The sequence below is a fragment of the Notolabrus celidotus genome, chromosome 21, assembly GCF_009762535.1.
Source record: "Notolabrus celidotus isolate fNotCel1 chromosome 21, fNotCel1.pri, whole genome shotgun sequence".
Lineage (NCBI taxonomy): Eukaryota > Metazoa > Chordata > Actinopteri > Labriformes > Labridae > Notolabrus > Notolabrus celidotus.
In genome coordinates, this window is record NC_048292.1 from 13,584,965 (window position 1) to 13,609,133 (window position 24,169).

The 24,169-nt window shown below is 41.4% G+C and overlaps 1 protein-coding gene and 1 long non-coding RNA gene across 2 annotated transcripts; one reads left to right on the forward strand and one right to left on the reverse strand.

Moving 5' to 3' along the window:
• Positions 1-387: 387 nt before the first annotated feature.
• On the reverse strand, positions 388-21,698 carry LOC117805221 (G1/S-specific cyclin-D2-like). Its single transcript, XM_034673894.1, has 5 exons — positions 21,288-21,698; positions 18,109-18,324; positions 13,724-13,883; positions 9,190-9,338; positions 388-3,319 (listed from the first exon to the last, which is right to left on the reverse strand). The coding sequence occupies exons 1-5, from the start codon at positions 21,480-21,482 to the stop codon at positions 3,155-3,157; spliced, it is 885 nt and encodes a 294-aa protein (XP_034529785.1). The 5' UTR covers positions 21,483-21,698; the 3' UTR covers positions 388-3,154.
• On the forward strand, positions 20,878-21,975 carry LOC117805222. Its single transcript, XR_004629373.1, has 3 exons — positions 20,878-21,132; positions 21,272-21,367; positions 21,581-21,975. It is a non-coding gene; the product is annotated as an uncharacterized LOC117805222 (long non-coding RNA).
• The last annotated feature ends 2,194 nt before the right edge of the window (positions 21,976-24,169 follow it).

A 24,169-nucleotide genomic window follows, 5' to 3' on the forward strand; every position in this document is an offset into this window, starting at 1 on the left:
GGCATTTCTCCACCCCTAATTCTTGAATTTGCTCTGCATTCAGATATCTTGTTTTGCTTTTATCTTTTTTCTTCCCCCTGTTTGCACCATTTTTTATGCTTTGTAATTCTCTGCTTTTTTGTTGTAAAGCATTTTGTAACCTTGTTAAGAAAAGTGCTATATGATAAAGTTTATTATTATTTTATTATAATACACTCATCTCTTTTTCCCTATGATTATTTTCTGTTGGAAAAGTTCTTGTCCTTTTACATGTTCTCTCATTTTTCATTGGTGTAGTCTCCCTCTTGTGGCAAAAGATAGGTAAGACCCCACATACTGTTAAGAGACATGTATTAAATGGATTATTAGTCTGCGTAGTGTCCGAGGAAGAAAAACAAACAAGTGAAATGATTTTGGCCAATTTTATTGATGAGAAATATTTGAGGTACGCTGTGTGGTTGCACATGGGAATCGTGGGAGAGGAGTTTGGAATAACAACCACACTGAACAATGACAAAACATTCCTGTGGTTTAAAATTCGACCAAATGGGTACCTCAAAAAATAAACATTTCATTTGACTCCAATGAACCGATCAAAACTTGCTGATGAAACTCCCAAGAAGGAAAAAAAACAACATTTTTTTTTTGTCTTTCTGTTACACGTATAACATACAGCACAGGCTGCTTCTTGACTTACCTATATGAAGTACCCTATATTATAGTATAGGCACTCATAAATGCACAGTGGAAGACATTGTTTGATTTCAAGAGAAGAAGCACCTTCTTTCCTCTCATCCAGACAGAAAAAAAAGTGAAACCCGTCCAATAAATTCAGAGTGAAAACAACGTGTGTGATGTGAAGTTTTGATGAGGTAATGCGAGATGAGCGCTCGCTCTATCCATCCAAATTAACCTGAGGTACACGAACATAACAAAGAAGCAGCAAGAGTATGATAGAATATAAAGATACAAATGAAACAATAAAAGAATAAAACATGCTAATCAAACAGATCAATAAACACGAGTACTTCCAGTCCCGCACCAAACTGTGACGTACACATACAACAGAGAAGCAAAAAAAAAAAAAAAAAAGACTTGTTACATATCTGACATTTCATAATATAGCAGCACACAAGTGAATCACAATAAGGCATCTTTGTGTAAGACTAGAAAAGAAAAAGCTTCATAGCAGCAAGAGAATGATGTGTATAATCTAGTTTTGTCACTTTGGAATTATCTCTTTTGTAATTATACACAAACCCTTAAAAGCATAAACATTTTTTTCTGTTTAAAGCATTTTTTTTTTTACGGAGAAACATTTGGCTTTTGGACAACAGAACAGAACATGCACAAATACAATTTAGAAACTACATTTCTTTTCTAAAACGTAATGAGGATTTCTGCACATGGAAGAATTGGTAATATACAGTCACACTTTCCCACCGTGTAAACCCGAAACCTACGAATGTACAACGAAAGAAAAAAAAACTTCAGATCAGAAAGACGCTTACATCAAAAGAGCAAAACAAGGAAGAGTATATGTAGGAGACAATATGTTCTTAACTCTTTAAAGAACTGTTGGAAGGTTTTGGCTATGGATAAAGAAAAAATTCAAGTTCAAGGTTAAATAATCGTATGAACAAAAAAAAGAAAAAAAAACGAAGTCTACAAGCGACTCGGCTTTTCTTAGTTTAAACTATTACACCAATTATCCTACCTCTACTTACCTATCGGGGCGTAGCTTTCAAGACAATGTGCGTTACCCCATGGGAATCCAGCCCGAAAAAAATCAAATAACTTAAAAAAAAGAATTTCAAAATGACCCTAACAACCCCACTGAACTCTACTCAACCACCATCCCCTTACCAATCTTAAGGAGTGTGTTTTTAAAAGTGCATCGATAATGTTCCAAGCCGCCCACTCTCAAATAAAAAAAAAATAATCATGACAAAATGATAACAGGAGAAACCTCATCAGGGATTCCTCCTCCTCCTCCTCCTCCTCCTCCTCTTCCGCCTGTGTGTCACTCAAGTATCTTGCAACTGCAGAAACGTTATATAGCTTAAGTTAACTTCCCTCGCTGTTTCGCTATCAACAAACAATCCAGACTTCCCCCACTTCCACATGCGTTTCTTTTCCTCAAAATGACTCCTGAAAAATCCTCAGAACTGCGCTCATTTCCTCTCAAACTTGCAAAATCATCCTTTTTCCTCTTCTGACACGACGTCAAAACTGCTCAGCTGAGCTCAAACTCCTCTGCGAACCATCCATCAAACCGTTGAATCACTCTTTAACAAGCCAGAGCAAGAACAGAACAACAATAATGTAGCCTATCTGAATGACAATACATGTGCATATGATCCTTTTTTGAACAAACTGTGGATGTAGCAGTGAAATCAAGACGGTCAAAAGTCTCCTCTGTTCATATCTTACAGTAACCTCCGCTCAAGACCTCACAGCCCTTCTCATGCTCGTTCCTCTGTGAGCGGGCCCAGCCCACTCCCGGCCTCTGCTTTTTTTCAGCATAAATAGTTATTAGTGCTACAGGTGCACAGTATGATACATAGAGAGGTCGCAGCTAGCTACAGTAGCACTCCTCTGGTTGGATATCAGCTTGGTTTAAATGCCATGTACTGTGATATCATCTTTTTAAAATCACTGCTGTGAGAAGATCTCGCAAGGAAAAAAAAATGCGTCTGAATCAGAGTTGAGAATAAAACTTGATCGATCGATCTGTGGATTGATAACTGCTCGCTAAAGATGATAAAAGAGTAACATAACTAAATGCTAGCTAAATATACATTAACTTTAATATAATTTTATGCTAGGTTGTATCAAAGGAAATATGTATATTTCACAAAATTATGCTATTTTTTTTTTCAAGTATGAAAATATATTCAGGTTCCCGTTCTGGGAGACCTTAGGCACTATCAAGTTTTTAACGATTTCTTAAATAGCTCGTAGGATTACATGAAAGTACACCCAGCCATGTATGAACGGGGCAACGAAGGAGAAAAAACTAGAAATTTCTTATCATCTAAAAGTTCATCGATTGTCACACCATCACTCATGTCGCGTCCTGGTACTGGCAGACCACGCCCCCCTCCTTTAGCTCCTGTTAGTTCATTGGTTGACTGCCATGAGTGGTGTGTGTGTGTGTGAGAGCCGGGCGGTTTCATAAGTTGATGTCCCGTACGTCTGTGGGGGTGCTTGACTGGTCTTGCTGCTCCCTCGCCTTGTTGCCCGCTCGGATCACCGACTCCTGACGGCACTGCTGGCCCTGCTGCAGGCTGGTGGCCAGCACACGCTCTATTTGCTCCTGGCAAGCTCTCAAACAGTCCTGGAACAAATAGAGGGTCAGATGTTATTACACTCATACGTACTTCAGTTACAGCTCTGCTAGTGGTCAAATGCTCTTCAGACAGGTTAGGGTTTTGAACACAGACCAAACAATCTCACGAGTTCTTAATGCCACAGTCACACCTCCTGCTTCATGAGACAGTTGGATGTTCTAGCGCCTGTTTTAAAACATTAAGAGTTAAACTTAAAGCTCCTGTGAGGAATGTTCAGTTTGTGATTTTGGCACCCCATGTGGACAAAGTGGTACCCTTTATCTCTTTATAAATCTTGTCTGTCATTGTGTAAATAGCTTTTCTGATTAAATAATTTGGGTCTCTTAGGGCTGCAGTAACCGAACATTTTGATTGTTCAATTACTCGATTATGCTGGCGGTTAATCGAGAAATCGAATAAGAAATTTTGCACACTATTTTTTTTGAACGTGGTGCCTTTTATCACGTTGATGACCTTAATTGGGTAAATTGTTTTTCTGATTAATTAATTTTGGTCTCTGCAGTAGCCGAACATTTTAGTAATCGATTATTTGATTTATTCTGGCAATTATTCGATTAATCGAATAAGAAATGTTGCATGCTCAGAAATTTTAATTTTTTTACAGATATATGTTTTTGGTCTTTTTCTCGCCTTTATTGGACAGGACAGATGAAGAGAGACAGGAAATGTGGGAAGTAGAGAGCGGGGGGGAAGACATACAGTAAATGGTCGATCTGCCGGGAGTCGATCCGGCGACCTTTGGGACGAGGACTGTAGCCTCTGTATGTGGGGCGCTTAGACCGCTAGGCCACCAGCGCACCTGCTCAGCAATTTTTCTAAATAATGTGGTGCCATTTATTACTTTGCTCATCTTGTCCTTTATTGTATAAACTGTTTTTCTGATTACTTATTTTTTGCTTTTCTTAAAGCTGCAATAACCAAACATTTTAGTACTCCAGTATTGTACTGATTACTCTGGCGATTAATCGAATAATCGAATAAGAAATGTTGCATTCTCAAATATTTTTTTACAAAGTGGTGCCTTTTAGTACTTTGCTGATCTTGTCCTTTATCATGTAAATAGTTTTTCTGATTACTTAATTTCGGTCTCTATAGGGCTGCAGTGACTGGACATTTTAGTAATCGAGAAGTCCATCGATTATTCTGGCAATTCATCGAGTAATCGAATAAGAAATGTTGCATTCTCAGCTATTTTTTTTTTACAAAGGGGGGCCTTTTAGCGCTTTGCTGATTTTGTCCATTATTGTAAACTGTTTTTCCAGTTTATTTTATTTTATTATTCATTTCCTGTTTACTTAATTAGGGCCGCAGTAACCAAACATTTCGGTACTCAATTATTCGATTATTCTGGCAATTAATCAAGTAATCGAATAAGAAATGTGGTGTGCTCAGCAATTTTTTCATTAAATGTACTTTTCCCATTACTGCTGTAACAATGCAAACTTCCCTTTTGCAGTAATAATAAATGGTTGACTTATCTTGTTACTAAGCCAATTAAGTCTGCTTTAAACAAGGCCTTGATTAAAATAATTACCTCAATGCTTTTTTTAAATCAATATATTCATTGTATTCGAGGAATTGTTTGAGCGCTAGTCTCTTTGGTAGTTCTTGGTATCAATTTCTCTGTCAGAAAAACTCCAAACAGGAGTTTTAAAATACCAAAACAAGAAAGAGAAAGTAAGTTGTCACATGCAAATAACTTGTCTTTAATTATATCTACACAAGATATAGAGAATATATGAGTTTCTGTTTATAAGACATAAACATTTATATTCAAACTTCACAAAACAGCACAAGAAGTAAAATTAAATGAGTCTTTAAAACTGTAACATTACTGATAAATGCAAGAACACCAGAGGCTGTAATATTTGCACCTGTACGTAGACATTAGTGTGCAAAAAAAATCTGAAATTTCATCTCATCTGATGTTCAAGTTGTTCAAGTGCTACAGTCACATGCACTGAATACCAGCAGGGAATTATGTGTGTTGAGGTAGGTGGTCCTGTCTGCATCATGACCAGAACAATGGGTACCAGCACAACACAGAGCGCAGAGCTACACGGTGGGTACAGGACTCCCTCTGACACGAGACCTGTGCGTGTCTGAGGTATGAACTGTACAGGGGCCTAAAAAAGAGCCCTGTGGTCTCTCAGGGAAAAGATTGGCGGCTCTGGATTCTGGACTCCCTTCCTCCAACCCCTCAACCCCCACATACCCCCCTTTGGGTTTACAGCACGGTCAGTCCCATGCGGCGGTCTAGAGGAAATGGCTTTGACCTACTGCACCCTGACCCTCTGAGTTTGGGTGTAAAACAGAATATAGGACATTGGGACCGGATGTTTTTGGACAACTTGTCTTGTGAAATGAGATCCTCTCTCTCTCTCGGTCTGTCTGTCCGTCTGTCTGTCTCTCCGCAGGTCTGTGAGGAAGATGTGGGAGGTCTGCCTCGCTGGGCCGGCTGCAGGACTCTTAAAAGAATGGAGCAAGGCTCGCAAAGAGGCCAACATTCCTTTGAAATGTACGGATAATTGGAACCCGATGGGCTGCAGTCGGAGCGCCTGTTGTGACGGCTGCGTTGCGGGGCCCTTGTTGCCTTGGAGATGTAACCACAAGCTAAAGAGGCATACGTGTTGATTCTGTGGAGCACTGGCTTTGGACTTTTTTGGATCTCCTTGCGTCTGAGCTGGTTCAACAATGACTCAGTTTCACAATGAGAGCACACTCTGGCAGAAATATGACGTATTGTATTTTTCTGTCTGTGTGCAGTGCAGCATGAAATAACTACTTGTCCAATAAATGGCTACTTTGAATGTTTGTGCTGATGGCTGCGTATTGAAATAGGTATTCATACATTTCAGACACACAGTACAAACTATAGCTTTTCATAGAAGAACACTTACGTCAACTTGAAATAATTAAAGCTCAACATGAAGGCATGCAAGTTCTATTGCTTATCAATCAATCTTTATTTATATAGCGCCAAATCCCAATAAATGTTATCTGAAGAAGCTTGACAAACAGAGCAGGTCTACACCGTACTCTATGTTGAATTATTAACAAAGACCAACATCAAGAAAGGATAAGACTCAGTCTTATCTCATTTTAATCCACCATGAGTAGAGCACTTTGAAGTATTTAGCTAGTTACAGCGTCAAGGAAAATTTTCGTTTTAACAGGCAGAAACCTCGAGCAGAACCAGACTCATGTTAGACGGACATCTACCTCAATTTATTATGGCAAAGCCATAGAGGCCTATTTGTTTTCTTTTTAAAACTCTACAGTTCAATTCAGTTCAAATTAGAAATTGCTACTAAATATATGCAATATATGTAGAAACTAGGGATGTCACACTTCTTAATACACGGTCTAATTTGCGCTTGTGACTGCACTATTTTCAGTTTTGTGTCTTACTAGCTTCCTTGAGTTATTCAGCTTCGTACATCCTGCATTTACAACATTTCTGGAATCACCATACATCCACCTCCTCCTAAATCTCCTCTCTATCCCAAGCAGAAAAGGGTAGCGGGACCGGAAACAGGCGATCAGACTAGCATAGAAATAACACTAACTACAAGCGCTTCGGCGGAATATTACAGAGTGATGCAGACACAACGACGCACAAGTATTTGGTGCTCACGACCATGTCCGCTACTACGGCGTAGGCTCAACACAGAAGTATAAACAAAGCTTCACTTTAACAGAGCGAGCTGTGCGGAGAGGCAGTCTTATGAGGGAGCACCGCTGTCTTTCAAATCTGTGGTGTGGAAGACGGTACTCAAACGTGTCCCACACTTAATTTGTGCTCTCTGCCCCTCCTCCATCCATCTCTTCTCTGAGGCATCAAACCCTCCAAAGGAAGACCCTCAGCACTGTCCCTGCCTATAATCGTGTCCGAAAATTGAAAAGTGACACACACGTCTGCACTTATGTTCATATTCAATTATTTTTGTTTGTCTGTCATGAGGAGGGGTGGGAATTGATAAGATTTTATCAATGTCAATGCCATTGTGGATTCTGCTATCATCCAATTCCTTATTAATTCTCCTAACGATTCCTGAGTATTTTTTTGAGGGGAAATTAAGTAGTTCTACACAGTCTTCAGCACCAAAAGGAACCATTAAATTTTTTTCAGAATTATGTCTGCACAAGACTGAACATGAACATATTCAACTTGAACATACTGAACAATAGTTTGACCTCATTCTCTGCCGCGTGAGTCCGGACGTGGACCCTCGGGACTAGATGAAAAGACTTTGAATTTAGAGAGGAAAAACGCTTTTCCTCCGGGGGTCATGCAGAGGTATTTTACCCGCTCTTGGTGCCTCATTTTCGGCCGTTTGAGTCCGGACGTGGCCCCTGGAGCCTGAGGGAAAGCATCACGACTCCAAAAGGGGAGAGGTAGGTGGGGGTTCGCCTCTCCGACAAGAACATGTTCACATGGAACCCTTCTCCACTTTGCCTGACGCAAACCCCAAGCTTCGAGGCTGAGTCGACAATTGCTTCAGCATATTTGAGGTATTTGCATCTAGGAGTTCTGCGTCGCACAGTGTGTGATGTAATACAACGTACCATGACGTGACGTGACGTTGTGCTGGGAAATTAATCGTTAAGAAGAATCGATAACATTTGAGATGTACAATTCCGATGGAATTGATCAATTGGAACCGGTTTTCGATTCCCACCCAAGCGGCAACCTCCGGTCTAAAAATATGAGTCCAATGCGGAAGCGTTATAAGCTGCATTTCATTGAGGATCCACATGAGGCTGGCTTCGGAAGTACCAGAAGTCACATACACATGAATGTGCAAAGAAAGTCGATCTTTACAGCAGAACCAAACATATTTACAGCCTGGTACAAAAGATGTGTAGTCTGGATAGCTCATTTCTTGATCGGCTCTCACTGTGAGGGGGGTGAATTTTTTTTTAATGCAGCAATTTCGAAGACATTGAGATTACTAATCTTCCAATGACAGGCACAGCTGCCTGTGGGAACACTGTAGCTGTTGGCTAGGAGGCTCAAACTCCGCCTCTTTACGTCACAGTGGCTCGACAGAAGCAATATGGCTGCTTCCACCGATTGGTCTCAAAACAGCTCTTCACAAACAGATGGGTGACGTCACGGATACTACGTCCATATTTTATACAGTCTATGTGCCCACCCCTAGTCATGAGCCCCGCGATTGGCTGGAAACCTGTCAGAGGTTCACCCCGCCTCTCAACCAACGACAGCTTGGATAGGCTCCAGCTACCCTGCGCCCCAAATGGGACGAATAATCAATTAATTAACCAATCAATGTTAATCTATATGGTGCCAATTCACAACAAATTTGATCTCGCTTTGCAGCCAAAACAGTGCATCAAAGACTTGTATATATGTACTTATATGAATGCAGTCATTGAAAATATAAAAATGACTCGTCTTGAATAACTTTTTGTTCCCATGTTGGCCTTTGCTCTGGAAAAGACGCTGCTCCACTTCATTACAAACATATTCCTCCACCAGGAGGGGCACGCAGCTAATGTCGGAGCCATGCTAAGAAATTGCATGTGTCCTACCACAAGAATGTGGGCTCTGAGTTTTAAGAAGCCATTCCCTCTGCCGCTGCTCTTTATAGCAGCAGTCTGGCTCCACAGCCAAGAGCCAAAAAGCTCGCTCTGCCTCTCTCTCCATGAAAAAGTAAATCGCTTCAATCTGCCACTACTGAAGTCATCACAGTTGTTTACTAAAGGGCCTTTTATTCTGCTGTCGTGAGATGCTGCAATGAAAATCCTCAAGAACGCATTGTATCGAGGCACTAAAAGGACCGAGTGATTGCTCTTGGCAGGTTCGCGGTTCACTCCCCGCTCTCGTACTCACCACCTCTGTGTTGGTGATCTTGGCCAGCAGGTCCGTCAGGTTATCTCGACTCAGCCTCTGGTCGGCGTGGTCCAGCTGCAGGCCGCAGATGGCGGCTCCCATGCTGCCTGTGGCGATCATGGAAGGAGGATTCATAGCGAGGCGGTCATCTGGTGAGGGGAAGAGGAAAGGGTATTAATGCGCAATTAGTCAAGCAGCAGCTCGAGGCCATTGTGGTGAACGGAAATCACATTTGTAGCCGTTACACTGTAAACCAGGCCAGAGGAAGTATGAGAGGAGAGAACATCTGATTCTCTCCCAGATGTATCCTCCTCAGCTGTCCCCTCACCTTCCCACAGTCTGGATTGCGACAGACGTAGCTGCACCGTGTAACCTGTGTGGTTTCCGACGTAGAAACTTCAGCTCTGATTAGAAAAGCAGAGAAGGAATCCTCCCACTCCCTCAATGAGTTCCAGGAACCAACCCCCCCCAGTACATATCCAAGTCTAAAAAGCTTAAGCGACAACAGGCCTGGATCGAGGAGGCGGAAAAGGGGAGAACACCTCCTCATTGCAGAGATGAAGCTGCTTTTAAACAGCTCATGATGTGACTGTGAATGAAAGCCTCTATCAGACTCAACTGACTTTGTTTTTTTCAATAGGAAATCCCCCGAGCTGTACTCCAAGAGTATCTTGTCTGATCACTAGGATCCTTCCTAAATAGTACTTACTGTTCCCAGCTACAAGCTTCCTCTTAAAACATTTGCATAGAAACTTTTACAGAGCATATGAGATGAATCAGGGGGGATGCAGGGGGCCTGGTTGACTCTGTGTCTATGGCTTGATCCTAAAGGACCTGATAGCAAGAGCCATACTGATACACATGATCATCAAGAAAGCTTGAACAGCTAAATGTGTTCTAGGGATGTTAATAGTTAATCGAGTTATGGATTGTTTGGAAAGTTTCGTACACGCATTTTTTCCTGTTTTTCTATCAAGTACAGATAAACAACGTGTGGTCTTGTACTATATCAGCTGCCCAGGAGGTGTTTTAAATCTAAAGTATGTTTACATGCAAACCAACAGGCTAACAAAGTTGCGCACAGACGGTCTCTGCAAGCTCTTTTGGGGGTAACCATGCACAACAGCTGCGGACATGAAAGTTTTATGGGACCACACTGTTGGATACAAAGCCGGCAGACTGATTGAAGTCAATGCAGAGATTTCCCGGGCGGGCAAAGCTAGCATGCCACAGTATATGTATGTCAGCAACATCAGCGCCATCTGAGCGGGTGTTTTCTGCAGCCGACTGGCCGCCGACTGCCTTCCGACCATGTGGACATGCTTACTTTCCTTAATAAGTAGTCTGATATGTAGCCTCTTTATGTTCTGTAGCTATGCAATACTGTCAGTTAAAGCTGGGGTTGGTAGTCAGATTTAGATACACTTTTTGTTATACTGGTTAAAATTATCTTTCTGTCCTGATGGCAATCAATACCTAATGTGTTCCTAAAAAAGAGCAAATCTCCACCATCTACAGCCAGAGTAAACCTGGGAAACACCAACCAATCCCTGCCACCAGGAGCCAAATTATGAAACCTATCAAATCCCGTCCTGCCTTTCTGCCCGCCTCCTGTGCGTCCCCTGCCTCTGCTTCCCCAGCCTCTATTTACCGCCCCTCTCACTCGACCTCAGGCCTGTTTCATCTGACCCGATGAGGTGCTTTGCTTAGGACTTTAGTCTGGATCAGAGTCTAAAAATATCTCAAATTCATGCTAGTTTTCCGTGACTACCAACCCTAGCTTTAAGTGCATTATGTTGCTTTGGAAAAGATGTACGTATATTCTACGTATAAAATTAAAGGTCCTGTTAGTTAATCAGGACAGTACAACAGCTCCCCAAAAGTGACGCCAAAAACATAAAGAGCCTCATTTAGTGACTGGCTGCAGTTGAGGTCATAAGTCCCGCCTCCTCCATTATAACCGATGGAACATTGGTCAAATTAGAAAACTAAAATACACGTTTAAAATGTTCTGAAACATATTTCCTGTTACGGCAATTAGTTGGTATGAAGCTGAGTCATGTTCAGTGTTTTTTTCCCCCCGAAAAATATAATTTGAATTAGTTATTTGATGTTAAAATGAGTGGATGTGATGTCATGATTGACAGTTCTGTTGTGTCTCCTTTAGCGTTTTTTACATCGTCATTAAACCTTTGGTTACCATGAGACTCCATGATGCTAACTTAGTGCGATAAATGTCTGTTTTTATTTGGGGTGGGGGTGTAATGGGTGTGAGGCGAGCGGCAACCTCCGGTCTCAAACTATGAAGCCCATGCGGAAATGTTATAAACTGCAATACATCGAGAATCCACTTGAGTCTGGCTGCAGAAACACTAGAAACCAATATACACACCAATTCAAAAAAGATGATACTTGCAGCATTAATAAACATGTTTACAGCCTGGTTCAGAAAACGGCTTGGCTCTACGTTGCTAATCTCTCTGCACACACTGTACGGGGGTGAATTTTTTTCTAACATGACGGTTCAGAAGATATTGAGATTACAAGTTTTTGCCCAAATAAGGACATGACTGACTTGACTCCCGGACAGGAACACATAGCTGTTGGCTAGGAGGCTCAAACTCCACCTCTTTACGTCACACTATGGCTGGTTGAGTTCCGCATTTCCAATATGGCTGCCGCCGTCGATTGGATTCAAAACAGCGCTGAGGAACAGATGGGTGACGTCACGGATACTATGTCCATTATTTATAGAGTCTATGGTGTGAAGTAAATTCCACAGCTTCACCAGCAATATTGCTTCTGCGCATGCCTTAGCCTCACCAGCACTAACTAAGCTGTATTTTGGCATCACTTTTTTCTTTACAATGGGTGGAGATGGAGGCACGTTGTCCATATTTATATACAGTCAATCGGTTTGAAATGTTGCAAAGCTCTCTGTTTCTGATGTCAAATTTGAAAGAGTGGCCGTGACAACAATAAGCTTTAACTTCTGTCCTGTTTCCCACACATTTAACAAATATAGTCTCCTTTCTTTCTTTTTTATAACCAGCTTTAAGCTTTTTACAATCCAGACATGATTTTGTGAGAAACTTTCCCCTAAGAGCACAACCCAACCCTCACTTGGTTGTTTCCATCTGTTTGGTTTGGTAAGATTGCACACTATCACAATATACTTTCAAAAGACACAGCTGCATCTTTTTTAGAGTTTTAGTGACTAACTCACCCAAAAATGTAGGACTCCTAAAGTCAGGAGATTCCCCAAACTTGGCCAGTTAGGACAAGAAGATGCTTAGAAGATGTTTTGTGAATGCAGCCCCTGGAGGTTTTTCCACGTATACAATTCACGAGCTTCTTCCGGTCTCAGCACATGAACATGACCAGTGCTTATCTTAAAAAGGGCCGAGGCTTGGCATTTGCAACTGCTGAGTCCAACCCCAGCACATAGCCATATCCCGGTGAAACCAGCCGTGGTGGTGGTGGCCCTAATAGCTCTGATTGAACCCTGGGGGGCCCGCCTGCTTCATTACGCCCATCTTTCTCCTTCATGGAGCAGCTGTCCATAGGAGGAGCTGCTCCATCATAAGAATAACATCTCAAGTCCATATAAAACTCCAAACATTTACATTACTGCACGACCACAGCAGGCCTCGCTTTTTTCTCCCACTGCGGCTGCTTTGTGCTCGGGTAGAAGCAGCTGCTTATGAATAGCAGAGGCGACCACTGAAACACACCCATGTTTGAAAAAGAAAAAGTGTGACACTTAAACTGTGCTAAACAGGGCACGAGAGTCATTGTAGAAGGAGTCTTTAGTCCCTATAACCAGCTCGAGTAAACAAGTGACTGAATAACGCTAAAGTGGCGTCCCTTCATCACGTCGGTTTATAGGAGGTTGCAGATGACAGGGTGGTGCTGCACTTTGTGTATTACGAGGACTGGAACCGGTGTTTCTGTCCAGGATATGAAAATATTAGAGAGATCCCAAGTATAGGCAAAGGAATGCCTTGAAAATGCGCTTCAGGAGAGGCCTGAGGGGACATCTGAGTTTGCGCTCCTCCAGAGTCTCTGGTTTATTTTGGACGTGAGGCCAGGATGGGAGGAGGAAGGAAGATCACTGGATCACTGCCCTGACTTTTTAAAAATCTGGAAGTCTCCCTGTCAACAAACAATACAGGGTGAGGAGTGAGGGAGTTCAGCTGCACCTGAGTCATGTGCTAATGCAGCACTAGATACAGTATGATACAATCACTATCGTTAACGGTGTATGTGGGTTATCTAAACAAAGCGCTGATAGGCGTTTTCCCAGGAACTGAGCGGAGAAATATGGAAATTACCACTTCAAGCAGCTGCGGGGGGAGAAAAAAAAGGGCTCGATACAAGCTGTGGAGAGACGAGAGTGGATAAGCAGAGAGAGGAGAAGAAAGAGGTCACAGATGACTCATGATGGGAGAATGTTTGTGTGTGTGTGTGGGAATATTCCAGTGCGAGGCAGCTTAGAGTGAGCGTGTCAGAGAGGGACACATGGATGAGTTACCTGTGGCACAGAGGGCGATGAATGTCTGCGTGTGTTTTCGCACCATCCCCAGCTTGTCTTTAGGAAGGGGCAGCCTGCGTACGATGTGCTCTATAAAATCATTAGGGATGACCGACGCCATGTTCCACTTCAACTTCCCCAGCACGACCAGTTCCCACTCCTGAAAGAAAAAGAGTAAAAGAGTTAGATCAGAACCCACACAGGGTTAAATGGCTTGCCGCCATGCCTCCATTGACCTTGAAAAAAAGATCACAGCCCGTCCCTTTTCCCAGAGGAAATGGCTCTGCAAGGAGAGCAACATTTCTCCACTTTATCTCCCCTCGCTGTATCTCATTATCTGCATGCCTTTCTCATTCCTCGCATCCCTTTGTATTCATATCGCCAGCATGTGACAAGCTTTGCCCTGCTCAGAAGCTCTGCCAATGAGACAGCAAGCCCCTTTCCTTCCTGTCACAAGCCTCAAACAGCTACAGTGAGCTTGCAAACTTGCAAGGGGCAGCAGCAGCAGCAGCAGCAGTGAGCGGAGTCTTTCATGCAGGCAGCTCGTGTACAAGCGAGGGAGGTGGACGCATTTCATGATTTAATTTCCTGTGTTGTTGAGTCGACTTTTTTTTTCTTTTTAACTAATTCCACTGAGGTTTAATGTTTTCCTGTTCAGCCTGCAGTATTCTGAAGAGCAAGAAAGAGGATGTCACTGCTCTTTAAAGAAGTCGAGCTGCATGTACACGTGAAAACTGGAGCACAGATTCTTGTTTTAAGATGCAGAGAATGTCAAATAACATATGCAGAACCCATAAAAACCTTCGACCAGTCAAAGGTTGATTCGGATAAAATACAGAACTAATAAAATATATCCATGGAGACTCTGTTTGTACCTAATCAGAGTGATCGCCGACACCATTTTCAGGGAAAAGGAGATGGGTTTGAATCCAGGGTTTGAATAACTTGTTTTTAGGTCCGTTTTATTGAAGATGATCACAAGACAATAGGTATGAATACACACAAGTCTTGTCCTACAGTAAACCCCACCTTACTTTGCTCTTAGTCTTAACTTTGTATCAATACATCCTTGTTAGTTATCTCATAATAGAAGCCCAACTGCAGCAAACTATCAGCAGAGATCTGTGACGCCTTTTAAACACTACATTTTTTTATCTTGTCACAACTCCAATAAAGTGATCTATTGTGACTGTGGTCTACAAAAAAATCCAGATCATGATGTCGGATGACTCCATGACCACATCTGACACCTTCAGGCAAATTGCAAAATGTATCATTCCTTCAGAGCTCCTGTGATTTCTTAAGAAGGCCTCTGAAAGATGACATCACTGTGATATGGCCAAGTGAAGATTAATGATGTACGTCCTTAAGTATGCCACAGGTGTACAGATGCAAATATGAAAAGCATGAAGATAATTTTGGGGTGTGTTCAGTACGAATACACAATATAGATCTGCCTGATAAAGGGAATATTGGATTATTTATGAATCCTGTAAAACAATGTTCAATAAATGTCCGTAAAAGGTGGTTTTCAACTGCAGGAACCTTTCCTGGGAACTAGGGACTTTTTAAGGAACTATGTGCTTTTTGACCACGGGAACTAGGGTCTAAATTTAGGCCCTGTCTGGGAGCGTAGTATCATTTATCTTCTTTGTGCCCAGCGGCACTATAAAATCTCGCTTGATCTCTTCAATGGCTTCTTAAACCCGTCTGCTTGATTCACGTCGAGCAATTCAAGTGTCATGAATCCACTTTTTTTAATCAACGCTTGTCTCCTTTCAAGGGTTGGTTCAACAAATCCATAAAGAATGATCAAAAACGAATATCTCCTCCATGCTAAAAGGCTAACTGTTGTGTCGCACAAATGATGACACTGATCTATCCGTCGCCCTGTAATTGCACCATCTCTGTTAGATGGTCATTCGTCTTTTTCTTACCGCCACCCACTTGACTAACGGTGGAGTGCAAAGACTTTAACGTAATCAGCCTGATTTTGGATAATCTTCCCAGGACTTCAGCCTGTGGACGAAAAGCAGACAACAATGAGCCAGAGGGAACTCCTAGTTCCTGGAACTTTGGGTCGAAAACATAGGACTGTATAAATAATGGACAGAGTATCCGTGACGTCACCCATCTGTTCCTGAGCGCTGTTTTGAAGCTAATCGGCGGCGGCGGCAGCCATATTGGTAAAAGCGGAACTCAACCAGGCAGAATGTGACCTAAAGAGGCGGAGTTTGAGCCTCATAGCCAACAGCTATGTGTTCCCGTCCGGAGGCCAAGTCAGTCATGTCCTTATTTGGGCAAAAACTTGTAATCTTAATATCTCCTGAACTGTCGCATTAGAAAAAAAATTCACCTCCCGTACAGTGTGTGCCGATAGAGAAATTAGCTACATAGAGCCAAGCCGTTTTTTGAACCAGACTGTAAACATGTTTATTAATGCTGCAAAGATCGCCTTTTTTGAATTGGTGTCTATGTGGTTTCCGTTGTTTCTGCAGCCAGCCTCAAGTGGATTCTCGATGAATTGCAGTTTATAACACTTCTGCATGGGTGTCATCGTTTGAGACCGGAGGTTGCCGCTTGGTCGAAAAGCACCTCAAAGAGTAAAAATGGCGTCACTGATGTGGATGGTGATCACTTTAAGGGATAAAACAATAGCAGCTTGTAAAACATTTGCCACAGGTATCCTAAGAGAAGGTAAATGAGTGTTCAAGCCCTTTAAGACGCAGAAAAGTCGATACTGCAACAATAATTTATCAGAGAACTACAAGCGCCAAAGTGCTGGTTAGAGAATTGTGGAAAGTTTAGCCAAGACAACCCAAAGCTGAAGTAACCATTGTATCAAGAGTCGCTGCAAAACATATCCCTACCTGCCCTGTATGATGTGATCTCTCGACGCACACTCACAGTCTGATTGGTAACAACGTCAGTGGAGAACACTCCTGCATCTCTTGTTAAAAGTCTAAAAAAATTATCAGCTGCACGAAAAGGCAGCTGATTGGTCGACGGAAAAAGCGTGTCACAGTCACACTCTGATGAATTAATGCTGATGAATACAACTTCTCACTTCCTCTCAGTGTCACTAAAAAAAAGCAAACCTAGTAAACACCAAAACCAAGTCACCTTCAGGGACAGTCCCACTATACTTACTCTAAAAACACATGACCTGCCAGACACACACACACTTTCTTATTTCACCTTTCCAAGCCTGTGTGGAAGATTACTGACTGTGAGATGAGCAGTGTGTGGCGGTTTGGTGTTGCTGTATGCGCTCGCTTCCTGTACACCCCCCCCCCCTTCCACCCTTCCACCCCCATGAGTGTTCATTACAAGGAAGAGCTACGACATCTCTCACTGCCCCTCGCCGACTTCTCCGAGCATCCTGTCAGGATATCCAGGAATCTGGAGTCTTAGCGACAATGTGGAGCATCTGATGAGGACTGACTGTCGTTTCCCTCAGCAGCAGCTGGTGGAGGGGGAACACAGGGGGATGTGTAGAGAGAGCTTGTGGGGCTGTGTGAAGAAGCAGGTCTTACCTCAGACTGCGGAATGGTTTAGAGCTGACGCAGCTGTCTATCAGTTTTAAAACTAGATCATAAAGCTGCACCAAGTGTTTGTTGTCTGACTTAAAGTTTTGTTTTCACTTCCTAATCATGTGCAACAAACAGATCCTCCTTTAAAGTAAAAAGCAAGCCATCACTTAGAAAAGAGAGCGAGTTTATTTGCTTATCTTTGCCTTTTGAGGGGTGAAAAAACAAGTTGTTGGTAGACCGACTTCAGCTTGAAAATATGATGATTCCCCGTCTTAAAATGTTTACATTTGCAGGAAGTTAAATGGTAAAGAAACAAATGTTATCTTTCTTTTTTACCTTAAAAAAAACGTGTCTTAAAACGACCGCTTCAAGTTGTTGAGTTTGCCTCTGACTCATGCTCCTCAGGTTTGTTGAATAAGCTGCATGTAAGCAGGAAAGAATTAAAAGTATTCTTGTAAATGCCACGAGGAGATATACTTGTCTTGTAAACTTCTTCTATAGATGTAAGGAGGAGAGACTGAAGAGTGTTTAAGCTGCTGTTTCTTCCACTAAAAGCCTTTCTATGACTAAATTAAACTGACCGAATCCATGCAGAGCAAGACATCCAGATTCTCTACTGCATATCTGGCACTAGGTGGCATCACTTGCTCCTTCAGTCTACATGCATCCAGAGAGAGGATGTGGCTGTGTTGTGCACACTTACAAGGAAATATGGGATACTTCCTGTGGAACCAATACAGCCATTAACATTATTAGATCATCCCAGAATATGACATAGGGTTTGTGTGCTCACACGAATGAATGAATGAATGAATGAATGAATAGGGAGAGGGTTGAAATCCCAGCTCTTACCAGCAGTTCCCGTGGTGTGATGGAGTTGTCTGTGAACATGCAGAGCTTCTCTGCTGACAGCGGCCTGTGGTCCTTTAACTTTGAAGCCAGGAAAATGCACACGGCCCCCAGGAGCTGGAGATAGTTCTTTCGTGTGACCACCACCGCTAAAAATCGGTCCAAATAGTTAATGGCTAAAGGGAAGACGTCTTCATTACTCTTCTCCTCTTCACACACCTGGAATGACACAGAGAGGTGACAAATTGGTATTGGCATTGGGCAAGAGACTAGACCTGGAACCCCAATAATGTCAGACACTTCACATACTGTACACAATCAACACAAACACCTACCTGCAGTCCGCCGATACAGGTCGATTCTGTTCAAGACCAAGCAAGTTATGACTAGCCGATTTCACCTTAAATCGTCCTGGTGCTTCAATTGGTTTGTTTGTTTGTTTGTTTGTTTGTTACTTATTTGCTTATTTCATTTAAGTGTTTTCTTTTTAAAGCTGCACTCACTTACCTTCTACTCTTCATATTTTAGTCTGTCCGCTTATGTTTTGTCTTTGCACTGATGCTTTTAGTGCACGAATTAAGTTCCTATAGAATTGAATTGATTCTACGGAAGCCCTAAGTTGACATGTATCCATACCATAGACTGTGTAAAATATGGACGTAGTATCCGTGACGTCACCCATCTGTTTCTGAAGCGCTGTTTTGAGGCCAATCGGCGGCGGCGGCAGCCATATTGCTGCTGTCGAGCAATTGTGACGTAAAGAGGCGGGCTTTGAGCCTCCTAGCCAACAGCTACAGTGTTCCCGCCTGTCAATCAAGTCAGCTGTGCCTCTCATTGGAAGACTCGTAATCTCAAAATCTTCAAAATTGCCACGTTAGAAAAAATTCACCCCCGTACAGTGTGTGCTGATCAAGAAATGAGCTATCCAGACTACACTCGTCTTTTGTACCAGACTGTAAACATGTTTTTATTTCTGCTGTAAAGATCGCCTTTTTTGAATTGGTGTCAATGTGGTTTCCGGTACTTCCGGAGCCAGTCTCAAGTGGATCCTCGAAGATCCTCTGGCGCAAATGATACCAAACTAGCAGAGCTAGCACCACCAGCCTTCCGTCCCCCTTGAACATTAACGTCCACATGCCTGTGCTGGTAATGCATGCCAGTTTCACCTGAGCCTACATACAACTTAAACTCCATTTTCTAGATCAAAATACTGCCAAACAACGCCACCTTACGAGATGCTGTCTGTCAACTGTGCTTGTTTACAACTGTGCTTGTTTTTTCTGCTAGTATGGGCAATGACCGTAAATCGTATCCTAAAAGTGCAAAAGCACAAAATATACAAAAAAAAAAAAAGGTTAAAGCTGCTGTTGGTAGGAATGGTGTCAAAAAGTTAACTAATTTTCTACTGGGTTTGGAGAAAAGGTCATAATACCCATCGGTACTCATCGGTAAGTGAAGTAATTTAAGACTATTGTGAAATCTCTGTGTTTTCCAATGCCTATTTATAAAGCAATGTTATTATTCCCCGCGTTCCCATTATGACGGACCAATCATAGCTTATCTCCAATCCTCCGTCCTCATTGGTCGAGTGGCAGCCCCTACTACGTCGCCCTGATTAGCTGGGAAGCCACTACTTCCTCAAAGAACCATAGACTGTATAAAATTTGGACGTAGTATCCGTGACGTCACCCATCTGTTTTTTTGAACCAGGCTGTAAACATGTTTATTAATGCTGCAAAGATCGTCTTTTTTGAATTGGTGTCTATGTGGTTTCCGTTGTTTCTGCAGCCAGCCTCAAGTGGATTCTCGATGAACTGCAGTTTATAACACTTCAGCATTGGCTTCATAGTTTGAGACCGGAGGTTGTCGCTTGCATTGAACACGCACAACGATCTTTTGTGGGCGGGGTTACGGGAACAGAGAGGGAAGGTGGGTAGTGTTGACATTCGAAATCTCTCTCCAAACTGATGTTTATATCACGACTACCAACAGCAGCTTTAATCGAGCCTGTTAGTGTGGGTAACGACAGCATGGCATGTCTGTTTTATCAGAGTGACAAGCCTATTGTTTAGTTGTCACTACACCAAGATATGATCCGTTATCACAATAAAACAAGCTTTGTAATCTTTACACAATGAGATAATTTTATCAGTTAAATTGGGAACACCGGCTTTGTTTTACAAAGATAACATTAAAAAAAAAAATCATTAAATTAAATTAACTTGATATCATAAACAAGAGCAAAGCAAGATAATATTTTAGTTTATGATTATACATAAAACATCTTGAGGACAAGACTTGTACTTGTTATCACGTGAAAACTGAGTTTAATAAATGTATGCATGTTTGTCCACTTTGGGTTTCCGTAGAGGTGATATGCAGAAGTAAACTAACAGTAAAGGAAACTTTTTTCTTTGAAGCAGCAAAACCCCTTAAAGATAAGAGTATTTTAGCCTTACATGTTCCATACTTGCGTTGTCTTTATATGTTAAAGGTTGGAAGAGTATTTCTCCACATGTCTTTAATCAGGCAAAGCAGAGAGAAACAAATTAGTTCAATAGGAAGTAGCTCAGCAAAACCCCCTTTGCCACCAGCAGCAGACTCCTCTTCCTTGTTGGGGCTTGGCGACTAAAAAAAAAACTGTAAAATAATATTCAGAGGATTTAAAATGTGCGCATAATGATTGAAATATCTGCATACAAAGTTCCCGACGGTTCCAAAAGTGAATATTAAGTTGTAAGGATGTTTTTATCCTCAATAATGAACGTGGAGTTTGCATGCATGTTGCCTGAACATAGCAGCGAGCATGAGGCGTTTTAGAAAATTAATTAAAAATATTTCTAAAGAGTTTGTGTCGAGTTTTCGATCATGTAAATTAAGATTAACTTCCCCTCTGTCGGAAGGGTTGGCTATTTTGCATAAATACCAACTCTGTAGGTGTTAACGAATGTAAATATCAAGCTATAGGCTTTTTCTTTGAAGCTGACTTTTCTTCGTGCTGGAATTTCCGACTCTCCCACGCCTTTGGTGAGTCATTCTCATTCAATTGTCAAACAGGTCAACATGCATGACAACTCTCTATGAACTACAGCATGGAGTTTATGAGCCTAAAAATAGGTTTTAAACATGCAAAATAACCATAATTAGCTTAGCTTCATGATTGCAGAAAAATGTCCACAAACCTCGTGCATCCAACCTGCAACCATTCGTCTCATATAAGGCTGAATATCCTTCTGGACCCGCTGGAAATACGAGCACTGAGGTAAAAACCTTTCCTCAATAGTTAATAAACTTTGCAGCACTCTGTCATCATAGAGGATGTTTGGGTCAGGCTTGGCTTTCACAGATATGTCCGACTCCAGGCAATAAAGCTCCATGACTCGGCCCCCCTTCTCCCCCTCCTCTCCTTTTTTTTATTATTCTTATATCTTTGGCTTAATATTATAAATAAATATCATTACAATTGTCTCGACAGCGGACAGGAGGAGGAGAAGTGCCCTGGATGAAGCATGAGGCTGAGACTGCTGGGTTTGCTCCAGTCCTCCTGCTGCCTCTCACAGTGCTGCTGCTTCTTCTTCTACGGTCAGAATAGACGGCGTCAAAAGGAACACAGCGTGGTAGACAACATCCGGCTGCTCCTTTCAAAATAAAAGCCGCTCTGTCACCGACTATACTCACTGAACTGTTTGTTTGACTTCCGGGCTTTTTATTTCACCATAGTATCTGCTGTAATTTCTTAAGAATACGTATGCTAAAATGAAGTGAGATATCAGACTGAAAACTTTACAAATTGTGCTTTTGATTACAAATTTTACATTTTATACAAAGATGTGCTTCTTTGTTTTGCTTAGTCTGCAGCTCAGAACAAAACAAAAATCTTCTGTAATGAATCTTTTAATAAAAGTAGCTTAAGTTTGTCTGTAGGAGAAGGATTCAAGTGTTTATTGTATCTTATTTTGAGTTTTAGGGTGGTTTACTGTTTGTATATTTTTTGTGGTGTTATTTTTTGTTGTTTGTTATCAATCAATCAATCGATCAGACTTTATTTATAAAGCACTTTTCATACAATGACATTGTAACACAAAGTGCTGTACATAAAAACAACTTAATAGAATAAATTAAGAAAAAGATCCCACCCCAGCCCCGACCCCAAACCCACCCCACAATCCTAAGGTTAAGAACACAATATATGCAACAATAGTAATAAAAACAATAAAAATAAAATAATAAATAAATAAAAAAAGAAGTTGCTGAACGAACTGAGGAAACGCTCTCATGATATCTTAATGAGGAAACACTGGAGGTAAAATAAGATGTTAAAACTCAACACAGGAAATTAAAATCACCAAAATAAAATACATTTCTAAGATAATAAAACACTAAAATATGAAACCATTAAAATAACATAAGATGCTCTACTTAAAATAAATAAATAAGTACATCAATAAATAAAGTAGAATAAAAGTGACTAAATTTGAAATAAATAAATAAAACTATTAAGAATAAAAATAAAACTTAGTTATTGTATGGTTTATTGTGGGGTCAGTTAATTAGGTTATTTACGGGTCATGTGTCACAGGGATATTCTGTTCATTTAGGCCACCTGTTTTCCTTTGTTTGGAGGTAGAGAGAGTGGGTGAGCTGGGCCTCTGTATTTTTTGTTATTTTCTTTTGTGCCCTTTATCATGAGTTGATTATCCTTTTTCGTTAATAAAAGGTAAAACTTACTTTTTTGTGCATTAGTGATTTTTGCTTTGAGCTTGTCCAACACTTAACTAGGCCCAACCTCAGCCTCTCAGTGGCTTTTGGCTCTTCGTAGCCACTACATTGACATAAAAGTAAAACCTGTATTTAAAATCCTTATTGATGAAATGCAGCAACAGAAAAACTTTGTAGAACTCTTAAAACCTAAAACCCCCAAACTTAGAAGACTTTTGACATTTGTATATATTATGACTATCTAAGCTGCTAATCTTTTATTATACTCTTCCTACTTTTCATATGTGTTACTATATTTCGTATTCTATTTATTCTGTAATTAAAATACAAAAACAATTCAAGCCCATATAAATTGCTTAGATGTATAATAGCTAAATTTTCAAAATATAGAGATCTTAAATGTATTTAAAAACAAGATTTGATCTTAAAGTAATCCAACTGATTCAGATGTGAAGACTTAACACTTTTGTAATTGAATATATGATATTACACTAATATTTTTGGTCAGGGAAGAAAGAAAAAACACATTAGCCTACACAATTTATTTTTCCAGAATGAGTACAATAAAAATGTTACAAAGCAAAATTATACTTTGGTGTTTGCTTGATGTTACTTTTAATTTTATCTCATTAACGTCAGCTACACTTACGGCCAAACTCCACCAGATCTGTGTCCGGTCCGTCTCCGATCCGTCACGGCACTGGAGTTGATAGGTTTCTATTCTAGTCAGTGTGTAAACTTCCACTGGATCCACTACATTGCGTTCCGGCTGCGCGTCTCTGATCCGGCAGGTTGGAGCCCTCTGGATCTGATACGCAAGACTTCTATTTTTGCCGGATGCCGGAGCACGATGCATAAATCTCAACAGAGCTGATCGAGCGGGACAGGAAGTCAGGCACCAAAACAAAATTAAAACATCCGATTCATTTTCAGATAAAACAATGCGTTATCGACAGATAGTATTTCACTTACTACAACAACAAATCGTCATGATGAGTGGAGCCAGGCCTGGAGTCAAGGAGGTTTTTAGAGTCCGACAACATGGAGGAGGAGAGGAGGAGGCACTGATGCAGTAATTACCATGAGAAAACCTCGGCCACATGACTCTAGCTGTCCGTCGGTCCTGCTCCGTTCTGAAAATGCAACTGGTGGGTGTTGACAAGAAAGCATGGAGTCGGACTGCAGCAGATTGGCCACGGATGTTGTGGAAGTCCCGGGTTAGTGTTTATGACTTTGCAAAGACCTTGCAAAGGATTAGCATGCTAGGATTTCCATCTTAAGCACATCTGCATCCAGACGACACAGCTTCACAGGGATTCTGGCATGGCACCCATGCTAGCAAAAT